Source organism: Phycodurus eques, chromosome 19, assembly GCF_024500275.1.
Source record: "Phycodurus eques isolate BA_2022a chromosome 19, UOR_Pequ_1.1, whole genome shotgun sequence".
Taxonomy (NCBI): Eukaryota; Metazoa; Chordata; class Actinopteri; order Syngnathiformes; family Syngnathidae; genus Phycodurus; species Phycodurus eques.
Genome location: NC_084543.1, coordinates 4,876,984 through 4,899,047, shown reverse-complemented (window position 1 = coordinate 4,899,047; position 22,064 = coordinate 4,876,984). Strand labels below are relative to the sequence as shown.

General features: G+C 39.1%; 1 protein-coding gene across 3 annotated transcripts in view; it reads left to right on the top strand.

Annotated features, from left to right (window-relative positions):
• The window catches only part of nrg3b (neuregulin 3b), a 167,815-nt gene that overhangs the window by 77,527 nt on the left and 68,224 nt on the right, over positions 1-22,064 (top strand). For all 3 annotated transcript variants that reach the window (XM_061706754.1, XM_061706753.1, XM_061706755.1), the window contains exon 2: positions 17,519-17,654. In XM_061706754.1, the coding sequence (XP_061562738.1) occupies positions 17,519-17,654 (136 nt within the window). The remainder of the gene's footprint in view (positions 1-17,518; positions 17,655-22,064) is intronic.

Genomic DNA, 22,064 nt, shown 5'->3' with positions numbered 1-22,064 from the left:
AGAGCGGAGCCGATCAGCGCTGGGGACGAATTAATGTGGGTGGAGGGTCAGAGAGAGAGAGAGAGAGAGAGAGAGAGAGAGAGAGAGAGAGAGAGAGAGAGTGTCCTGGGCCACACTGCTGTGAATAGATGGCTACTTCCTCTGTGTGTGTGTGTGTGTCCTCGTGTGCGTGCGCGCACTTGACTGCGGGGTCCAGTCCGTGTCATTTCGAGTGTGACGGATTTGTGTTGCGTTACAACAAGAGCCATAAGCCAGACGTAAACAACATTTGTGTTGATTCAATGATGCTCTCTGCGTGTGTTTGCTAGCCGAGGAGCACGCGTTCATCACTCAAAGCAGCCGCTGGTCATTGCGGAGCAAGCTGGGAATTATTGTTAGACTCCATACAGTATATTAACTGGCATAAACCACAAAGTAATTGGATCATAAAAGGCCGTTTAGGGGGACAAATGTTTGTTTTTCATCATGTAGCATGGGATTGATGCCTCACGTAATTAAAATGTCATTTTAGCCAAATGAAAGCAGGAAATATATCTTACTTTTACAACTTTTCTGCCAGCGTTTGAGTCATCAACTGGTCGGGTTAATGAGAACATTTGGATGGAGGATGGCCGTAATGTGCAACGTGAAGAGACAAAAGGTCATTAAGAGCCCAAGTAAATAAAAAACACATTCATTATTTCTGTTGGAACTCTCGTAAATCGCAATGCTCGCTGTGGGTGCTTGTGCATTAGTGGCTTGTTGGAGCCCTACGATAACTTGAAAATGAATCTCAAAAATCAATTATTCAAATTTATTGAAAGCAATGTAGTATGAATGGCAGCGTGACAGTATGGTGCAGATGGAGAGAGACAGAAGTTTCAAACTAACTCAGTAAGCTGCAGTAATATTAATAATTTGTTGCAAAGGATAAAGATTGTAGGACTTTGAAAATTGTTATATTGTTTGTCTATTGATTCAAGTATCCGTGACTTGGTTCTAACACCGCGACACCTCTGACTCTCGTTACATGTAATTAGTTACTCCCCAACACTATAAGTAACACCGAAAATATGTTGGTTTTGTACTATTGTGCATTACTTTTTTAGAGAAAATCTTCTTCAAAAACAGACTGTATAGACCGCCTCTAAAAGACCCACGTAAAATTTTTTACCGCCCTCTTTTTTTTTTTTTTTTTTTTTAACCGCCACCACGTTATCATTTGCAGTGTAAGGTTTGTTTGCGCACCAGCCGGTCTGTTCGCATCACGCTCACGTTGACAGGTGTCACTGGTTTATGTTAGTGATCCTCTTCCACTCTCGCTCAGGCGACGCTGTGCATAGATGTCAACGCTGGCAGCCTCACTCGGCTCCAAGAGCAACTCTACAGAAGAGGGACATGTTTTGTCTGTCTTCCATTTTCCTTTTACAAATAAGTAATGGGAGGTTTTGACAGTGATGACCTGCATCCACAGGACACGTTTGATACTTCCATACTGGGGTGTGCACACTTTTGTGCTTGAGGCTCGCTTTTAAATGTTTAAAACAGACAGATAGGCCAAGTCAAAAGCTGAAATTCGAATTATATGTTACATCATAATATTAACCAATGAATTCATCCAACAGTTTTATATACTGCTTATACTGAACCAATTATTGAGTGAGATAAATGAATAAAAACAATACATATATAAATTTTCTTTAACCAAATTTATGAAAAAAACAGGTACATTAATGCAACAAATATTACAGGGCTCTCGATAAATGCTGAAATCAGTTCGTCTTGAGGGGGTAGTCCTTGTCACTTGCAAATAACTTGCTGCTATATTTAGCATATTATCCCCCCCCCAAAAAAAAAAAAACATAACACCCCTCAACAAATTTAGCAACTTCTGTTGACTCTAAGCTACATGACTTGACAAGTCTCGCCTGTGTACATTTGGAAATCTGCATTTTCAAGATAGTGTAATGTGTATATGATTGAATTAGGAATAAACTGACCTAATTTAATAATTTTTGCAATGAATGTAAGGACGTCTCCCACCAAACATCTGCTCTGTGCCTTCATTGTCCTCTTTCTCCGACAAAAAGCTTTTTTCAATGGGATGAGCGTAGTTCTAATCTGCTCGGCGATAATAACGTTTCCCTGACATGTACTTTTCATGGCACACAGAGCAAACTGGAAAAGTAATCCTCCCATACATGTTAGCCATTTTTTTTTATTTTATTTAGTTTTATTATTTAAATGTTGCTTTTAGGATCAAGGCCCAGCAACGACTTTAATCGTTGAGTGAAATGGAAACATTGTAAGAGGAGAGCACTTTTGTTGTTGAACGTGTCACTTTGTGACCTATTTTTCCCCGCGCCTGCCTTGTCATCTCCATCGCTGCCATCTGCGCCACACGCCTGCCTGACAAGCGCTGAGCTTCCCCGCTTGGCAGCTTTAATGGGAACCCGCTGAGCCAAAGTTTTGATGTTTGCACGCACTCCTACTCATTTGTCTCGCTCGAAGAAAATGTCTTTGAGGTGTTGTTTGACTCATTAAGGATGAGGGCCAAGGCACAAGTCTGGCGTTGTTTTTGACCTTGTGGGAAGTTGCTTTTGTTCTTTAGCAGCAACTTGATGTTTGTTTTTATTCAGTAAAAAAAATTATTTTGCTCGAGTGAGATTTCTCCTGTCAGAAAGATATAAATTTCACAATATTGTTTATTATTGCGATTGGAAAGCGACAGCATCCTATCGGCAACGGTTTCTATACTGTGTTTTGTTTACATGCTTGAACTAACTCAGTGAGACTGATTAGATTATTTTTACAGCACCACAATAATAATTATGTTAAATTAATACAAAGTGAAGTATTATTTACTGCGCAGATTTTTCAGTGTGCCCACTGCCTAATGTATAACAATCAATACATCTGAACACAGCCACATCACAGTTAGAGGTGGGTGTGCATACTTTTGCAACCACGTTATTATTATAATTTTTTTACTTCCCAAAATTCAATGAATTTGTAGAAGTTGTAGGTCACATGAGTGGTGGAAAAGGTTTGGAAGTAATTTACCTTGGTCTCATTTTTTTCATATCACAAAATCTGGCATTAGAACTGGGGTGTGTAGACTTTTTATATCCACCGTATATATCGGTGTGCCCTCTAGTTTAGATCTCAGAAAGATTGGAAAGGAAGTGTGAATCACTGCTCTGTATGAAAAATAAAACTACAAAACTTGGGTACAAAAGCTATCATGGAATTTGTTTATAGTTATAAGTTGCTGCATTCTCGAAGCAGGCGTCCTGCCTAGTGTATGATAGATCTTCGCCGCCGGTGGCGTGCACGCTGTGTGACACATGAGGCTCGTCGCCGGCAACATTCTGGTACGGGAGACGAAAGGTACTGTAACGTATTCATCCCCCAAATGGCTCCGAGCGAAACTTCTTTGATGAATCCATCCGTTAGGGAGCGTTATGCACCAGAGAGAAGCGCTTTGCGGAAGACCCGGCCATTCTTCATGTGCAACATTTGCGTCCGTCAGGTTAAATGTTTCCATCTGTCTTGTGAGGAAGGCCAGGAGAGAATGCCGTTTTATTTTATTTTGTTGTATTTTATGGAAAACCGAACAGCTCCGCCATGTCGGGAGAAATCGACGTCGCGAGTGACTTTGGTGCTGCTGAGCTGCATTAACATCAAATGTTGAAGATGATTAGCTCGATAGAATATTTGTTGAGAAATCATGAGAAATTTTAAGTGTGTGTGTGTGTGTTCATCTTCTGCAATAATTAAATTACCTTTTTGTTAAATGTATGCTTCTTTTGTTGTAATTGTGCTGTCTGCTATCCCTTGAGAAATCACAAAAAGCGCAAAGCTGACCCAGCACCAATACAGAGGACAACGATATTAAGGAGCAACACTGTCCCTTTAATGCTTTTTATTTTGTATTTTTGTATTTTTTAAAATTTTATTTTAACCTTTATTTATATAGGTAAGTAAGAGTAAAACAAAGCAAAATAAAATTAAAGAAAAGTAGACGACATCCTGTACAGTGAGATATAGTTAGATTGTTACGCAACACGTTACACTGCATAACAAATTCATAAAAGGCTAAAAAAAAAAAAAAAACGGGTACAGTGATCATGTAGGGTATGCCTCACCAACTTTTTAAATGATGAGGTGAGTTTTGTTATTTGCTGCAGAGTGTTTCAGTGATTCAGGACAGAAAACTGTAGAGGGAAAAAAAGATCGAGCAAAAGCATTGCAGACTTGGAACAAAGGTTAAAACTGCTGCAACGGAGACTGCGGGTTGTGGTATGCATGATGAGCAGAGAGGGGAGATAGAGTGGGGCTCTTGCGAATAGTATTCCAATCCTTCAAAAGCAATCGTAGTTTCTTCTAGGAAAGAAGTTTTGAGTTTTACGAGAAAAACAAGATGGTCATATGAAAATAAATGGGTTATTTTTCTGCGGGAAAATACCATCATTTTACAAGAATTGTCATGTTTTTTTCAATAAGTCTTCATTTTAGAATTCACTTCATTTACAAAAAGGTATTTTTTTAGACAAAAAAGTCATGTGATGTCATTAGATTTCATATTAAAAAAGATAATGATATAACAATAAATTACTTTTTTCCCCCCCAGACAAAAAGTGATAAATTATTTCCTCAAAGCATAAACAGTCATATTTTAAAAGAGCAAAAATTATAGTCATATGACAATAAGTTACTTTTCCAAGAAAAATACTTTAACAAGAATATATATTTTTTTCAATGAAAAAATGTTTTATTTCTACAGTTAACGTTTTGTTTCTATATAAGAAATCTTTTAGACAAAAAAAGTCATTATGAGAAAATTTTAAAGACAAAAGACAATGGTATGACATAATTTAATAATTTTTCTAATGTAAAAAAACTAATGTAGCAAGAATAGTCATATTTTTTTTCAATTAGAAAAGTCTCCAAAAAGACAAAAATAGTTATAGTATGAAAAAGTAGATTTTTAATAGATATGTAATATATAAAGAATGAATAAGTTACTGTATCTTTCAAAAGAAAACATTTTTTCCAATAAAAATGAGTCTTAATTTTACGTTTGTCTTTTTCAGATCATAATTTAACAAGAATAAAGGGATAATATTAAGACAGTAAAGTTGTTGTTTTTTTCGCAATATTATTGTTGTAATTTCTTTTTGTCCCTATCACATGATTAGCATACAATTAGCATTTTGTTTCGTCACCTGAAATTAGCATACCATAATTTTATGCATTATAGGATGAACACATTGCTGTGGACGACTGCATGCTTCACTCAGAGCATGTGTTTATATTTTTTTAATTGTGGGTTTTGGAAACAAACAAAGCAAAAAAACATTTCCTTTCAACGTCGCAGGATAACGTGAAAGGTCAGTTGAGGGTGGTTGCAGGTGTACTTTATCGTCCTCTCCCACGAGGGCAGATCAACACGGCAGGTGGCCGGGTGTTAAACGGCTCATAATTTGGCCGGAATTACAAGCCAGACACCTTCCCAAGGCTACGGCGGGAGGAGGGGGTGCTGAGGGAGCGGGGAGCGTGAGATGCCGTGGTTGGCCGAACAGGATTTCACCGATCCAGCATCAGGCTTCACCAACACAAACAGCCCTGCAGCTCTCCTGCCATTTTGCAATACCGCTTAACTTTGCATGGCAGTGAAGCCAGTGGGGGTTTGTGTACTAATAAAACCTGCAATTGTTTACTTTTCAAACAAATTTAAAACAGTCGATGGCAATGGAAACCTACTGGATATCGCACATCACCGCAAAGTGTTTGCTTGTTATATCGCAGAGTTGTAAGCTTACTTGTTTTATACTTGCACTTTTGTATACTTAAATATGTTTACAATGTATTTAAGATAGTGGTATAGGTATATCACGTCTCTCCTGATTGTGAATTTTCACCTGTTGCAGGTGGGTCTGGAACGTATCCCGCGCGATAAACCGGTTCACTGTGTTTGCATGAAATTTGTCTGTCAAAATGTCATTTAAAAAGTGCTGTGTTACATTTTAGTGTCTTCACAAACAAGGCAAATGTTAGATCTTACCGCAGCCCCTTGAGGTTCGGCCTCGTTTGCTCCAAATGTGATGGTTTTGATTTCCCCGCGGTCTCAAATGCAGCATTAATATCACGTCTGTATGTTTTGACCCACCCGCTCACTTCAGACGAGAAAATCGTGAAATATTTACATCAGTTCTGGTCACATCGACTGGCGTAGCCCACTGGAGATGCTGCATTCAAGTTCTGTATGTGCGTGTGTCGCCTAGCAACATAGCATGCAGGGTGCGCTACACTGTTTGGAATGAGTGCACATTTCTCTCTCGCTCTTTCTTTGCTTTTAATGTGTATTAGTGCAAGCAGAGTGATGATGATGCTGTTCATACGTCTTTTGTTGTGTCCATTTACTATGCTGATGAGTCACTCGGATGTGAAAGAGGCACTCGTACTGTGTTTAATGATTTTTTTTTTGGTCTCACTTTCAAATTTGGGTTTTGCTCTTGTTAGAGATGAAACCAACATGAAATCCAGAGAGCTTTTCTAGCTATAAAACTTAACTCCTATCCATTGTTCTTGTCATTCGTTTTAACTTTTTGTATGATTTATTTTATTAAATCTCATTTATTTTACTTTTATGGGTCTTGCCCATAGACTAGCGCCAGTATGCGTTTGTTTTGCTGCTTTGCACTTTTTTTTGCTGCTCCATAAATAAGACAGTGTGTGTGTGTGTGTGTGTGTGTGTGTGTGTGTGTGTGGAATTAAAACAACACTCGGTGGAAAACAAACAGGAGGTGCCACATGAGGCCAAGTTGACATAAAAATTGCAGTGTTCCGTTGGATTGCATCCCCAGAATCCCTGCTGTCGCTCAGCATCATATGTGCAGGCATCAAAATAACAAGCGGATGCGAGCGAAGGACATAAAAGCACCTCCACCTGCAATCCAGCTGCATGGAAGAATTGGGCTACAATACTGCTACTATGAATCAACATTCGATTTGTTCGTAGCAATAGTATATTGACCCTTTGACACCAATTAAGGCACTCCAAAAAACTAAACAATTACAATGCTGGGTAAGTAGCTAGTCCTGCTAACTACAGTGTGTCCGTCTTATGATTTACTGATCAAATATGTCAAACCACCACTGTAAAACAATTGTAGCTCAGTCTTTTTGAGTCTCGCTGGATGGATAGGTAAGCAGGTAGTAGGGTTGAATAACGATGATGTCAGTGAATTTTTTTGCAGTTGTCAACTTGCTGTGCACATTTTCGCCTCCACACACACGTTCTTGGTGGCACTGCCAGCCCCCCGGCTCGTTCGTCCAATCACATTCGGATACATTCAGCCTCGCAGACAGTCCGAACTGGTAAAACTCTTAACAGCCGTTCAAGTCACACAACCGTAGTGTTGCTACTTGCATCAGTATATAATAGTCGTGTATGATTTTGAAAAATGAAAGGAGAAAGAAATGCTTTGCAGCAACATATTGTGGTAAACCTGCAGTAGTGTTAAATGGATTTTTGCATGAGTTGAATAAAGTCCGACTGTCTGTGAGACCATAAAGGTGTCCGAATGTGACCTACATACAACCCCTTGTTGCAATGTTTGTAGAGGGCCTGTTTCTTTTGAATGACTGTTGTGATAGAGCGTTATAGTCAGTGGTACAAAAAACATAGTTGCTCCTTAATATCGTTGTTCTCGCTCTCCATCTCCAGGATGTGGCGCTTGACTTTTTCCTCCGTGATCCTGCTCTGTTTGCAGTAGCTTCCATCTTTGGCTTGCATTATTTCGAGTAGACGAGTGCATGCGAGCGCGGGTAAGTCACCAATGACCATACGAGAATGAATTCAGGCTCGAATTGACGGGTAGATCAGATTTGACTGTTCATGCCACAGTTGCATTTGGAAGTATCCTTTTCTTATCTTACCCTATTTCTGAGGTTATCCTATTTCATGCATTTCCACCGATCCTTTTACGCTGTCATGACGCCTAGCCGACTTGTGCCATGAGGGAGCAAAACATCTGAATTAATGTGGAAGCGTTGAATACAAGTAGTCCTGTGAGCGTTTAGTCACATTTTTCAAGGCCCATTTGGATCTATCTGTGTTTGTGTAAAATGAATAAAATATACGGCGGCAAATGGCTGCCTTCTACCTCCATCTTTGCTCCTTTAAGCAGACAATGTGAGGCTCTAAAAAGCCAAGCCGGGCTTCACTTGCTGATCTTAGAAGTGCATTTGATCGAACCGCCCACCCCAAGTGCCGCACTGATATGTGCCTGCACCCCACCTAAACTCCCTGCATGTGCCCACCAGACAGCTGCCAAGAGAGTGGACAGACAAGCTCAGTGACTGCCAGTCTGCAGATGCAGGAGCCCGTGCACTCATGCATATTAAAACCCGCCGCCACCTGCTCGTCGTACATCACGCCACGTATTCTCGCGCCTCTGAATTTTAATCAAGCGTGCCGACAGGATGCCGCTCTGTGGTCCACGTTTTGCGGGGTCGTTTAACTCCCGCCTTGCTGCCTCTCATGAATGTCGCCGCGGCATTGTGAAGGTCCCACAAGACGGAGAGAGGGATGGTGGGGGGGGATGACAAAAAGAGAAACTGGAAAAGAGGATGGAGACAGTCCTGCCTATCAAATGTTGGGAAAATTTCCATTCCGGAGTCTTGTCTTTCCTTTCTCTCCCTTTGCCACCGCCACGCTTCCTCTCAAGGGTGAATAATTACCTGCCCCCAGACAGAGAGATGGAGAGAAGATTTATTTCTAAAAAAAAGTAAGAAGCTAGAGCACCAGCTAGAGCGGCTTTCATTCGTTCATTGAGAGAAAAATATATGCTATATTCCTAAAATTGAGATGGAAGCACCAGCTAGAGATTCCATTCATTCATTCATGCAGTCATTCAGTCATTCATAGGGAAAGAGGGAGTACATATTTCTCATCTTTCTCCATTAAAATGAACGGAAATGCTTTTAATCTGTTCCAACATCCCCCTCCAACACAACAACATGTGGCAGTACACATGACAGTCATTATGGCCTAAGTGAAGAGATCAATTAGCTATGGTTCTTCACCCAGTGTTGACACTACATATGGTCCCATCTGACTGCCTGAATGTGTTTTCTTACAAGAATGAAGTAACAGATGGGAATAAAACTGACGTTTATCAACTCGTTTTAATTTAGAGATCCTTTACAGTAAATATGGTTCCTCACCAGTGTTCACACTTTGCTCACGCTCTCGTCTCATGGAGCCAATGTGTGTTCTTACTAAAATAAATCAGCAGATGGCAGTAGAAATGACATTTATTAGAGTTAAAGGCAGTGACTGATTTGCTATTCGATATTTGTTCTCACCAATGCTCACACTTTGAGTGAATATGTTCTTACAAGAATGCGGCAGCAGATGGCAGTCAAACGGCCTTTAATTTAGACCACCGATGAATGCAAAAATGGCTGGCATGTCACTTCTGTGTCAACACACCTGGAACTCTATTCATACATGTCTCACTCCCATTGTGCATTCAGCAGTGTACTTCTGGATTTAAAAAAAAAAAAAAAAAAAAAAAAGTCTACATTATGAGTGTATATCTATACTGAAATAAAAATATCACAGTATATCTCTCTTTGATGTGATGTCCTGTAATCCAGATGTAAATTTAGCTTCATACGATAGCTGTGGCTAAAAGCCACCTTCGCCCTTTAAACATGAATTTGCAAAAATGTGAACGTATTCCTCCGGTGCGATTAAGTAACGGCAATAATGGCATTAAGGTACTGCTTAACACTTACGAATACCCTTAGGTATTGTTGCTAAAGTCCGAAAATATCCGCAAAAAATAAGGATTCAATTGTCAACATACAAGTGAAGCGAATTGTGTGTTTTAACGCGAGACAGAAATAACATTTAGTCCCTCCTGGTGGCATATTAACGGAACTGTAGCGTGATCAGTGAATAAGACTAATGTGGCTGTTGGTTTCCATATTAGCGCTACAAGCAGCTTCCGAAACAAATTAGCATCTAATAATATGACATTTGTGTTGGATTGAGACTTCCCAAAGGCATCCCCACAGGCATTAACTCTGTAAGAACTGCAGTGTGAATGTAGTCTTGGTTGGTTGGTAGGTAACTGCTGTGGATATACAAAGTCTACACACCCCTGTTCAAATGCCAGAGTTTTGTGAAAAAAAACAAATGATGTGGAACCACATTATCTTAGTTGTGTATTTTTAGGTCACAGTAATGGTGATTTCTAAATGAATTATCTTCTGTAGGTAAGTATTATTAGTAGTATTATTATTATGAACGCCCTCCGAATGGGAATGCCGATGCGCGTGTACAGCGGCTGTCTGTACTTCGATGAAGACGTGGCTGACACGGGAGGTCGTCAGCTAATTAAAAATGTGAATGGGATGAAGGGCTGCGAATGGTTCCCTCGAGGTTTTATGGCACGTTTGGCTTCTTGTGGGCTGGGCTTCATTAACCTGCTGCTTTGGATCACCAGGAGCACTTCGGAGTCAGTCTAATAACGACGCTACGTGCTAATGACTACATTCAACTGTGACTCTGTATGAGTCATAAAATGATCACTGGAAGCTTTTACAAGGAAATGGGGGTTACATCTTCCGTTCAATGCAACATCTCCCTTTGCCTTCTCATTTTCACAAAACAAATATTGGTACCTTGGTACCAGTAGAGTCCTCCAAGGCATTTTTATATTGGTACTCCACTGCATGCATTCGTTTCAGTGCATGTTCTTTCCTGCTGTAATGAGTATTGGTTTGACTGCCTCCAAGCATCCAATAATCCTGGCCCGAAGTTTTATTGACTCACTTTTTTTAAAAGATAATCTATGAACTCTCACTAACGCTGCAAGTTTTTTTCCGTCTGAGAAATTAATAAAGGGTTTCTGGCGCCTGTAGAACATATAATAATAATTAAAAAATAAATTATATAGGGCACTATAGTTGGATGAATCACCTTTATGGGATTCCCCGTTCACATGATGATGGCATGAGCTGATATTGCTTACGAAATAAATAGAAGAAATGAGGTTTATTGCAGCTACCAGTTGAAGTTTACTGTCAAATTAAACATACAACAAAGAGAAATACACCTGTATTTAAAACAACATAAATTAGCTTTTTTTAAAGTCCACTTAGCTTAATGCTAACACACAATGCAAAAATTCAAAGACAAGCTAACAAAGAGCATAGGTGTCGCTGTGTTATAACCTTTAAAGCAATTGATATTTGAACACAAATGATGGAGCAACACGCGTCGACGGATAATATGCCACCGTGCGGCGCTCGTATCTGAAATTTCTGCTGGCGAGTCAAAGCAAAACGACGGCTCATTTGCACCTCAAGGCGCCGCTGTACTGGTCTGTAGGAGGGCGTTTGCTTTAAGTGTAAATTGATTTTGAATGGTGAGAAAAGAAAATATCCCCCTGTCAATTCTCTCAACCCTTTTTCCAGATAATACTGAACACGGTCTCTAACAATGTGACGTCCATCCCCGCAGCTCTAAACACATCTCTGTGATTCTGAGCCTGCCCACAAGGCAGTGGTGCATGTTGGGTAAGCAACCAGCAGCATCTGGGAGGACGCGCTCTTCGTCTGTCTCTCTCTCTCTCTCTCTCTCTCTCTCTCTCTCTCTCTCTTTTCCTTCCTTTGGTGTTTTCTGCTGTCAACACTGGCAGCGCTTTCCCAACAAGCGCTGCTGTCTCCAGGGGCAGTAAAGCCCCGCACAACAACACTAATGAGCGCATTAGAAGGAAACCATGGAGGGAAAATGCTCCAATTGTAAATGGACTCGTCTCATGTGTCGTCTGCCCCTGCCGAGGATCCCGGGGCATCCACCTTCTGTGGGCGGGGAATAACCTTGACACTGTCGTTTCTAGGAGGCATCGTTTGCACGATGATATTAAGTCCAGTCAAAGGTGAGGAACGAGAGGAGTTTCTGAAGAACCATATTTAAAGTAAAACATAAGAAAATCACTCGCTACATTGATGTCAGAAATGGGATCAAGACTCTAAAATAAGATTGCTTTACCTTTGCCATTTTCAATTCTTAACACAAAATCATTTGCTGATCCAACACAAAGACATTTACATTTTAAACAGTTATTACATTGTTAAATATATATTCAGCCTTTTAAGGTTGTCGTTATCTATACACATCATGAAATAAAGTTCATTGATGTAAATGTCATAAAATTGATTAGACTTAATTTACTGTCAAACATAACATTTTAATGATTCAGTGTTATTGTGTTCATGAAAAAGTAGTATAATGTCTAGATTATTGTGTATAACGTAAATTTGTATTCATTTCTATGTCAGTACATTACAGTACATGGAAATATAATCGTCAGAATATGTGGTATAGAAAATGTATATACCGTAAATATAAAATATAGCAAAGATATTTTTTTCAAATTTAAAAAAGACTTAATGTTGATAGATATTGTATATGAAGATAATACAAAAAAAATGTGTTCCGAAATTAAGTATTGTAAATGTAATGAATAAATAAATGTTAAGTATTAAAGTGATGAATTTGAAAAGTCTTGGGATGGGTTGATTTTCATGACTTCCTCAATCACGATGGCTGAGATGTGCAAATTTTTTGCTGACTTTTTTGTTTTTTTTATCATTGTATGTAATTTACTGGCAAGTATACTGCTGCACTTTTAATATCACCAACAGGATATAATGTAGTAATAAATGTGTGACTGGTGCATCATTTAGAAAGCCTTAGCGATGTGAGGGAAGGATCTCTGGCCTCACAATTCTCCCCAGATCACAGCAGCAGCAGCATCTGTGATCCCAAGCCAGCACATTTCCTTGAAAGTTGCCCGGCAAATCAGCGATTCTCATCATGGCGTCTCGGAACAGCAGGAGACGTAAAAGTGATTCCAAAGACTCCAGGATGAATCGGAGCGCTCGCTGCAGCAGACTTTTATGGACGCGTTTTCATCCATATAGACGTGTGTACCGGCCGGGATTTAAATTGAATTCTAGATCATTAAGTGAACTCAATACTGTACTTGTTTGTTACTTATAATTAGTCACCTCGCATCAGTTGGATTGTAAGTGCTGTAAAAAGACTGCAAAGATGGATCTATAAAGAACCACTTTTAAATCTAGTGGGACCTCTGAGAGTTCACTTGTAATTTTGCCCATAGGAACTAATTGAATTAAAACAATTCCTGACTGTACAGCCATTATTTTAAGCAACTTCTTAACGGTCTTGCAAGTGTGAAAACCACAAATACACCGCTAGATTTAAACAGTACAGTCTTCATGACAAATCGCACGTAATAGGAATTGAACTACTAATTTAAGCCGCTAGCCAGTCACCGCCAGTTTTCATCTGACAATGTTATATGATGCTGATGTACAGTACTACTGATTCTGTGTCAAAACGGACAACGAGAGTATACATCGATATTTCGTACAAGTGAATTGACTGTATTGCAACAGGCAAAGATACCACGTCTTGCAATATCTATAGTTATCGATATTGTGTTGTAAAGCACAACAATGCGGTACATCGTGATAGCAATATTTGATGCCGCTGTATCAACGCTCTGTCGTAAACGTCAATGATGGATTGCAATATCTGTTTTTAATGGAGCGTCATAACAGTGGGTCCTAACAGACAATGATACGGTTACATTGCATACATTTAAAGCCGGTGTATTGGTACTGGAATGTAACAAGCAACGATACAATACCTTGCAATATTGCTATTGAATGCTTGGTATTGATAGTGTATTGTAAGAAACAAATGATACATCACGATATCATTATTTGATACTAGTGTATCAGCGCAGTTTCATAATTGTCATTGATGCACTGTGATGTCGACATTAAATGCCAGTGTATTCATAATGAAAATATCTAAAGATCATTTGTTTCTCCATAGCATCAACAAACTCCGGAATGAGATTTCAAATTCCTGTGCAGGCTGTCCATTTGAAATTTCCTTTTTATTTGATATTTTTGGGAACCCCCCTATACCTAGACAGCCTAGGTTGAAATGATTCATGGTGTCCACGTTTGTATGATAACTTAGAAACCACAGCATACAGTCCCTCATGGTTCCATGTAAAGGCCCCTTCTATTCACTTTCATCTTTAAAATTTTGGATGGTTAAACATTTTGTTTGGTTGAAGATTCTCACAGTATCCAACATATTGTCACTCTCGTACGCAGCTAAATAAGGCAAAGTGACTAAAATGTTTGAAATACCTCTCAGTATAATACATTGTATCGCTACACAAGTGCAAACTATAATACATACTAGTAGTTATGTGCTGTCTTCTGTATGATGACTCAAGTCAGGCTCTAGTCTCAACCATTGTTTTTTTAGCTTCCTCTGGCCTAATCACTGATGGTGTCCCTCAGGGTACTATCCTAGGGCAAGTTTGGATATATAACATGTTATGTTTAGTTAATAGTTATTTATTTTACCAGGTGTCTGGAAGATAAGACATTTGACTCTCGTGAAGCTAAATGAGGCAGCTAAAATATTAGAAACTCCTCTCACTGTAATATAGTCCTGCCAACTACGTCAACAATACTGTAATAAACATACTATAAATGTCCTCTGGTGCTTTGGGTATTGTGGCTCACAATTTTTAGTAGCTGAATGTCAATATTCCACTTCCTCTGCCACCAACATGTGTGATGGCCCCCAGAGTTCCATCCAATGTTCCCTTTTCCATTCAATTTGTGGTCAGATGTTTAATTTAGGAAACTACAGCCACTAGAATAAAGACATTTATAATTGTCAATGTACACCGAGTAATACTAGCTAATAAAATGCGAAATTTCCCCTTGTGTTGGATTACACTAGGCAGTCTTATTATATGTGCCAGGAAATTATATTCTTTCTAAGTACATAATTTTATTTTAAAAAATGAACTATATGCATTTTCCATATTGGTGTGATACATACAGTGATTTATATAGTCCTGTTTACTCTCACCCAGCAGTCTTTGGTCGCGGGAGCCACATATTTCACTTTTTGTGATCCGTTTGATCGCTCATCATCTCTCGCCTTACATCTGAGCCCCAGATTGATTGATCAATGGCCATAAACAAAACACAGATTGAACGAGACACTGGGGCACAACAAACAGATTACGGTGTTTTTATTTCGCCACGAGCGATCGTTGACGAGAGCATCTGTCGAGAGGCCACCACCGGCCAAGAGACACGCGGCATGCGAGGCAGCATGGCCGTCAAATGTGTGCCAGATGATCGGCATGGGCTCAGAATGGCAATTAGGAAAATATCGGTGCCTGGGATTTTCCCAACGGCGCTCGCACGAATAATGGAAATGGGTGAAAAGGAGAATGATGTGTAATCCAATTGTGATGGAAAGGTATTGAGCGTAATACCAGTCAATCCCATTTGCAGTGCTAGACGATTATATGACGGAGTGAAAGTTCTTTCTGTGTTTGTGGGTCGGCATGCGCTAGCGTGTAGCTCCCCGTGCTAGCTCCCAATACTGATGTCCTGCCACGAGAGCTTGTTTGACAGCTGCGCATACAGCATATCACAGGGCGGAGCTCTCTGCATTGCAGTGCTGAAGGATGGCCGCCAGGCTCTCGAAGTTGTAAGGGCCACTCAGGGTCAGACTAGAGAAGGGAATTAAGTGCACATCACAAGGCCCTTCACCCTGTTCTTTATGTAATGTAATCTTAACGTATTGCTCCTTCATGTTGTGATTTATTACTGCTTTGGTATTGGCGCAATAGATCCAGCACGCAATAAGTACGTTTAATGTAAGGTTTCCTTGTACAGTTATGTAAAAAGGATATATAAATCTAATGTAAATGTAATATACCATTTTATTGTTTTATCCCCATTGAATTATATATTTTTTATTTTAGCACCAAGAAATAAAATGTTATTCTCTTCAAACCTTCCTTTTGTCAACAACAACAAATAGTTGTAGTAGGGTCTGAAAACAGAGTTATTTGTCATTTGATTTGGTTAAAATATTATGAACAGTCAAAAATGTGGTCTACCTTTTTGTAATTATGCCCGAAAAGTCCAACCTTGGTTTCGTAGAGTCCATAAAACAACTTTTGACATGCGTTTGGGAGATTTCAAATACCTTTTTGGAAAATGTTAAAACCAAGGTTGAACTTAATTCCAAAAGGTATGTTTGGCACAAACACAACACTGCTCATCACCAAAGAACATCATACCTACATTGAAGCATAGCAGTGGCAGCATCATTCTTTGGGGATGGGTTTTTTTTTTTTTTTTTTTTTTTTTTTTTGGAGCCTTACACAAGGTGTAGGGAATTATGAACAATTACTAGTGTTAACAAAATCCCCTTAGGGACTCTTTGTTCCGTGAAATAGCAAAGCATGTCCAGAAAAACCTACTAGAACAATTTAACTTTATTCGGGGTTAATTAGAGGCACCTTAGATGGTGGCAGGCGTATGTGGACTCCCTTTTAAGATGAGTTTGAATGTGATTGGTTAATTCTGAACACAGCCACATCCTAGTTATAAGAGGGTGTCCACACTTGTGCAACAACCTTATCTCAGTTATTTATTTTCAATTCCCCTCTCGAGAAGATTTATTTTGTTTTACAATTGAGTAGTACAAGTTACAGGTCACATTAATGGTGTAAAAAGTGAAATGATTTTTCTTGGTTTAATTTTTTAAATCGAACTCGCATCGAAAAAAAAAAAATGTAAACAGGGAATTTAGACTTTTCATATTTCTTTTAAATACATTACTTTTTATTCTAAAGGTCATATTTTCCCTCATGGTGTTCCTCAAGGTACCATCCCGGCCCCTTCACGATTACTGCACCTGTAAGGCGCAGCACAAATTTACACATTTGATGTTCTGTTAATTTGGGTGCTCTAATTGGTGTACTTCACACTTCTAGCAGCCTTCAAAACTCTAGTGCACCCCCCCCCCCCCCTTGGTGCCATTTGTTTTATTTGGTGTAACCAAACTCGCTTCAGGAATTTTCACTGTGTGAACACAAATCTGCTTCTGACAAGAGAAAACACAGCATTGGTGTGAAAGCGAGCTAAGCTGCAAGAGATATTGACACGTAGGATCACACCATCCCTGTCTTATCTTGTCTTTAAAGACCTTGTTGATTTGTTTTCAAGGCTTTTAGGATAAAGGCTGCTCATCACCGAACCTGTTTACCAACGCTCAGTTCTTTAGCCTAGGAGATCTAGCAACAAATCTCTGTCTCTGTCCAACAAACTAAAGAAAGGTTAAAGAGACTTTGCAGGCGGACAATGCTCTTATGTTAGTCTAGCCATCCATCCAGTTACGATACAGCTTTAGGGTTGTGGCTTGTATGTTGGTATTTTAGTAAGTTCTTTAGTAAATTTAACATTTAAAAAAAATACAGTCATTGTAACTGCTGAAAAAAAGAGCCTGTAAAGAACTAAACATCCCTTTTCTTCACTGTTTTCTTGTTTTAAGTACTGAATTTGACAATTTATTTTGTTTTTCCTTCAGCGATGGCCCCAACACAGCCCAGCCTGCGGTCAGAGGTTTTCAAGCCTTGCATAGAAGATAAGGACTTGGCCTTTTGCCTCAACGAGGGCGAGTGCTCCATCATTGAAACTGTGGCCGGCGTCCATCGGCACTGCAGGTGAGGACTTGTGTTCTTCCTTTCCTGGAGAAAACTGGCTAAAATCATAGCACATACACATGCAAACGGAGCACACTCAAAAGTCCATAATCGCCTCAACCACTAACTGAGGGATCAGAGATGCTTTGGCCGCATTAGCTTCCGCTGAGTCGCTCATCCGCACAAACAAACGGTTCTGCCTGAAAACATATCTGCCCGTTCACACAAATCAAGGGAAATACTAGCCATGCCCGCGATCAGATCAAACCGCGAAGCACAAAGCGTGCGGGTTGTAGCAGTGACAACAATCTTGTCTCCACATGTGTCCAATGTACTCGGCGTGTCAGAAAGGTTCCAAGACTGGTTTCACAAATGAGATATATAGCAATTTAGCATAACTGCTTAAGTCATTTTTAATGTCAGATGCCCAGTCTTCTCACCATTGAAGAGAAGGAAGGAAGTCTGGGCGTCCCTGCTCAAGCTACCTCCCCCCGACCTCGGAAAAGCGGTAGAAAATGGATGGATGCATATAAGTAAAAATCACTGCTTTTCACGAACACAAGCTAAGAAAAGAAACTTTTGTTGTGTTATAAGTCAGACTCAAGGTTCAGGTCATTTTCTACAAAGATTTTCTAGTCATCATCCAATGAACATGTACAGTTTGTTATTTGTGCGTATTTTTAACAGTACAATGCCAGGTACTGTAACTCCACTAATTATACAGTGAAGGGATTTAATGTTGTCCTTTAGCAAGATGGATTACACTGAATATAAACACACCCAACCATCAGGGTGAGTGGTTGTCAAAAATACATAATTTAAAGATTGAAAGTGTTTTAGCAGCTGAAAGAAGTATCTAAAGGAGTAATAGCATGAATTAACTTCTGTCATTCTTGTCTTTACAAGTTCAGCGTTTGATTTTTATTGCATTAAATCGGCAAGTTGAGTATTATAAAGATACAAGTTGTTGCTTTGGACACATCCACGGGTCTTCTTGAACTCCCCCTTGCAGCCCCAATTCACCACCGCTTTCCATTACGCAAACACATCTTTAAAAATACATCACTTGGAAAAATACACGATGAGACAGAATCTTGAAACATCTTATTCGAGCACATCTACGTGGAATTAAAGCCAAGCTTTCAAATGAGAAACAATATAATCTATGGAAAACCTTGTGAGTTTAACAATCCCTTGAGTTAACGAAGCTGCCAAACATTTCAATTTTAACCCGAAAGAACATATCACATCGCAATCTACAGTATTTTGTTATTATTATTTGTATCAATTTGAGCCATGATTAAAAAAGAGAAGATGTCATTGATTGAGAGCTCTGTTTAGAAACTTGAATCAATGTAATAATTGATGAAAAATCTCATTTTGCTCTGTACTTCCTATCTTTCTCCCAGCCTTCCTTGTGCAGGATGTTCATGTTTGCCAATGCTAATAAGGCTCCCAAAATAAACATGCAAATTTGGTTTAAGACCTACTTCCGCATGAGCCCCGTTGCAGGCTCCCCATACTCTTAACACGGCGCTTTTGCACATACAGTAAAAGAGTAACTGGAAAGATGACCGCAGGCTATCGCACATGGGCCGTTTGGACATGTCCGACATTTACTCGTTCGAACTGAAAAAGGTCTGCGAGCTAATGCGAAAAGGAGCCATTTTGCGGTCGGACGAAGCCGAGCGTAACCTTTATCAGGACCAAACAGTGATGGCTGCTGTCAAACGCGGGAAATACAGACGAGCAAATAAAGCCGAGAATTCTCAGCGGCTAGCTAACGAAAGGCGTCATAACAAGCTGTCGACAACTTTGGCAAAACTCAAGCAACTCTTTCACATCTATAAAATATTTATATTTAATCATTGTTATTCTTATTATTAGTCGTAGTAGTATTACTACTGGTAGTAGTAATACATAATAACTACTTGTACCACTAGTAATAGTACTAGTAGTTGTAGAAGTATTTCATCAGTAGTGTTTTCATCATTTACAACTCTGGAAAATATTAAGAGACAACTGCAAAATGATCAGTCTCTCTGATTTTGCTTTTCATAAATATATGTTTTAGTAGAATGAACGTTTTTGTTTTACTACTACCGACAACACAACTCCCACATTCCAATCACAAATTCAGAAAATTTAAAAATATACATGTAGACAAATAAATGAATAATATATATATATATATATATATATATATATATATATATATATATATTAATTTGAGAATTTATTTGTCGAAAACAAAAACAAAAGGTCAAAATACTCAAAATGTCCAGTCAAGTGTTTTTCCGGAACTGTATCTTACAAATACATAAAATATTTTACTTATCCCACTAATAATAATAATAAAACTGTATTGGCATGACCTCTCATATAATGTCAATGAAAAATGTAAACTATATTTAAAAAAAATTGCGTTGTTTTGCTATTATAATTTATCACTCATATAATAATCAATCAATTCCATTACATCCTTTGAACTGTATTTCATTGATATCCACTATTTTTGGTCTTTAATCAAAGCGTGATGACAATCCCAAGTTAGTTCAAGTCTCCTACCGCTATGGCCATTTCTCTCGTTATTGCAAGGACAGAGAAAGAAACATTTACCTTCAGCCGCCATCGTCATCATCATCATCATGGCAGTGGGATTTTTAGTGCGCCAGTCGTGATCGATTGGAGGCTAATCACGGGGGTATTGATGCCTGCTGTCGTAATTGATACAATAACGCATTTTTCCACATTTGATTGCTGCCTCCAAAAGCTATTAAACGCAGGCAGGCCGTATTTGAACGTATTTGTACTTGACTTGTAATGACTGCATGTGTAATGAATATGTACCGGTATTGCACAAATAAAAATAGGGCCTAAATATATGTTTGAAAACAAACGGTTCGAAAAGATTCAATGCAAATGTATTGTAGTTCAAAGTTAAATAAAACTGAACTGTACTTCAGAAATGTACTCAAGCCACTATAACATTACGCACAGTTTGAAGATTTAATTCAGCGATTCTTTCCCGTACCACACTAGGAAGCCCACGTACCACTTGTAATACTTGTATCGCACTTCATGGTTGTCCAAATGTGTCAACATTCTAATATAGTGAAAGCTGTGCTACAAACATTATTAACACATTTTATTGTTTTTTAAAGGATTTCATCCATGATTAATGTGTCTACAAAGGCAAACGGCATTTTTTTTTGGTCCAAAATATGGCATAAGGAAGTCGACACGTGAGGAGGTGCTACAGCGTGAGCTGGGGAGTTGCGGGGCGACTTCACCTTCACGCTCGCACGCATGCTGCTTGTTCACACACTCGAGCTATGTGGGACATAAAAATCAGACGGATGGAAAAAGGCCAATTATAGCCTTTTATTTAAATGACAATAGTTTGTTTTACGGCTCGCCGGCTGAGCTTTTTATGATGCGCTTTGCCAATGCTAACACGTGTATTTGGCGAAATGGTGATGGATTTGGATTTTAATTGTGGCTGTAAACAATGATGGATGAGCAGTGTTTGAGGTTTGCTGGACACCGGTGATATTGTGGCAGCTTGTAAGTTAACTCCCCGGGCCTTTTTGGCCTATAATCATATCTTATGGAAATAACAGTGTCACAGTGGATCATTTTGCATGGATGACTTTGGCTGGGCTTAGACATTATTGATGATACGCCCCGGGCAAAGATGTCTTCCTTCCGCATTTAAAGACATGTACTTGGAAATTAAAAGCATGCTGCTGGACTCGATGGACTGCTACTGTGGAATATTCGAGTCAGAATTAGAGTGTAGTGTTTTGTTTTGTTGAACCATGGGAGTGTTTTTAGTCTTAACAGTAATCGCTTGTTTGCTAAGGGGGAGACCTTTTTCCTATCAGGGGCTATTTGATAAAAACATTTTTAGTCCTCAAGGGTACACGGAAGGTCGACATCAATCCATTATATGGCACTGGTTGACAGTTTAAATACAAAATTTCGCATTGCGCTTATTTACTATATATATATATATATATATAAATTTTTTTGGACATACTTGGTAAAATAAAGATGATTCTGATTCTATATTTGGAATAATTCATTCCAGGGTCACCATTATAAAACCTTAATTAAAGTAGACAAACAATTACAGTATACACTAAAAGTAGAGTGAACCCCCACAAATGTGTGGTTCGCTATTCACAAATTCACCTGTTCATGTTTTGTTTTGATTTCCTGTGGAGCCTATCCTCAGCTAGTCACCGAAAAACGCACCTATTTATGTATTCTTCTGCTTTTTCTGTAACACCCTTTGCCACAAGATGGAGCCAAAGCTGTGACTAACAAAAAAGCAGTGATTGGTGTCAAGAAAGTATTGTTGAAGACATAGATTTCAACTAAGAGGCTGAGGACCAAACTGTATTTTCCCGTGAATGTGAACTTGTG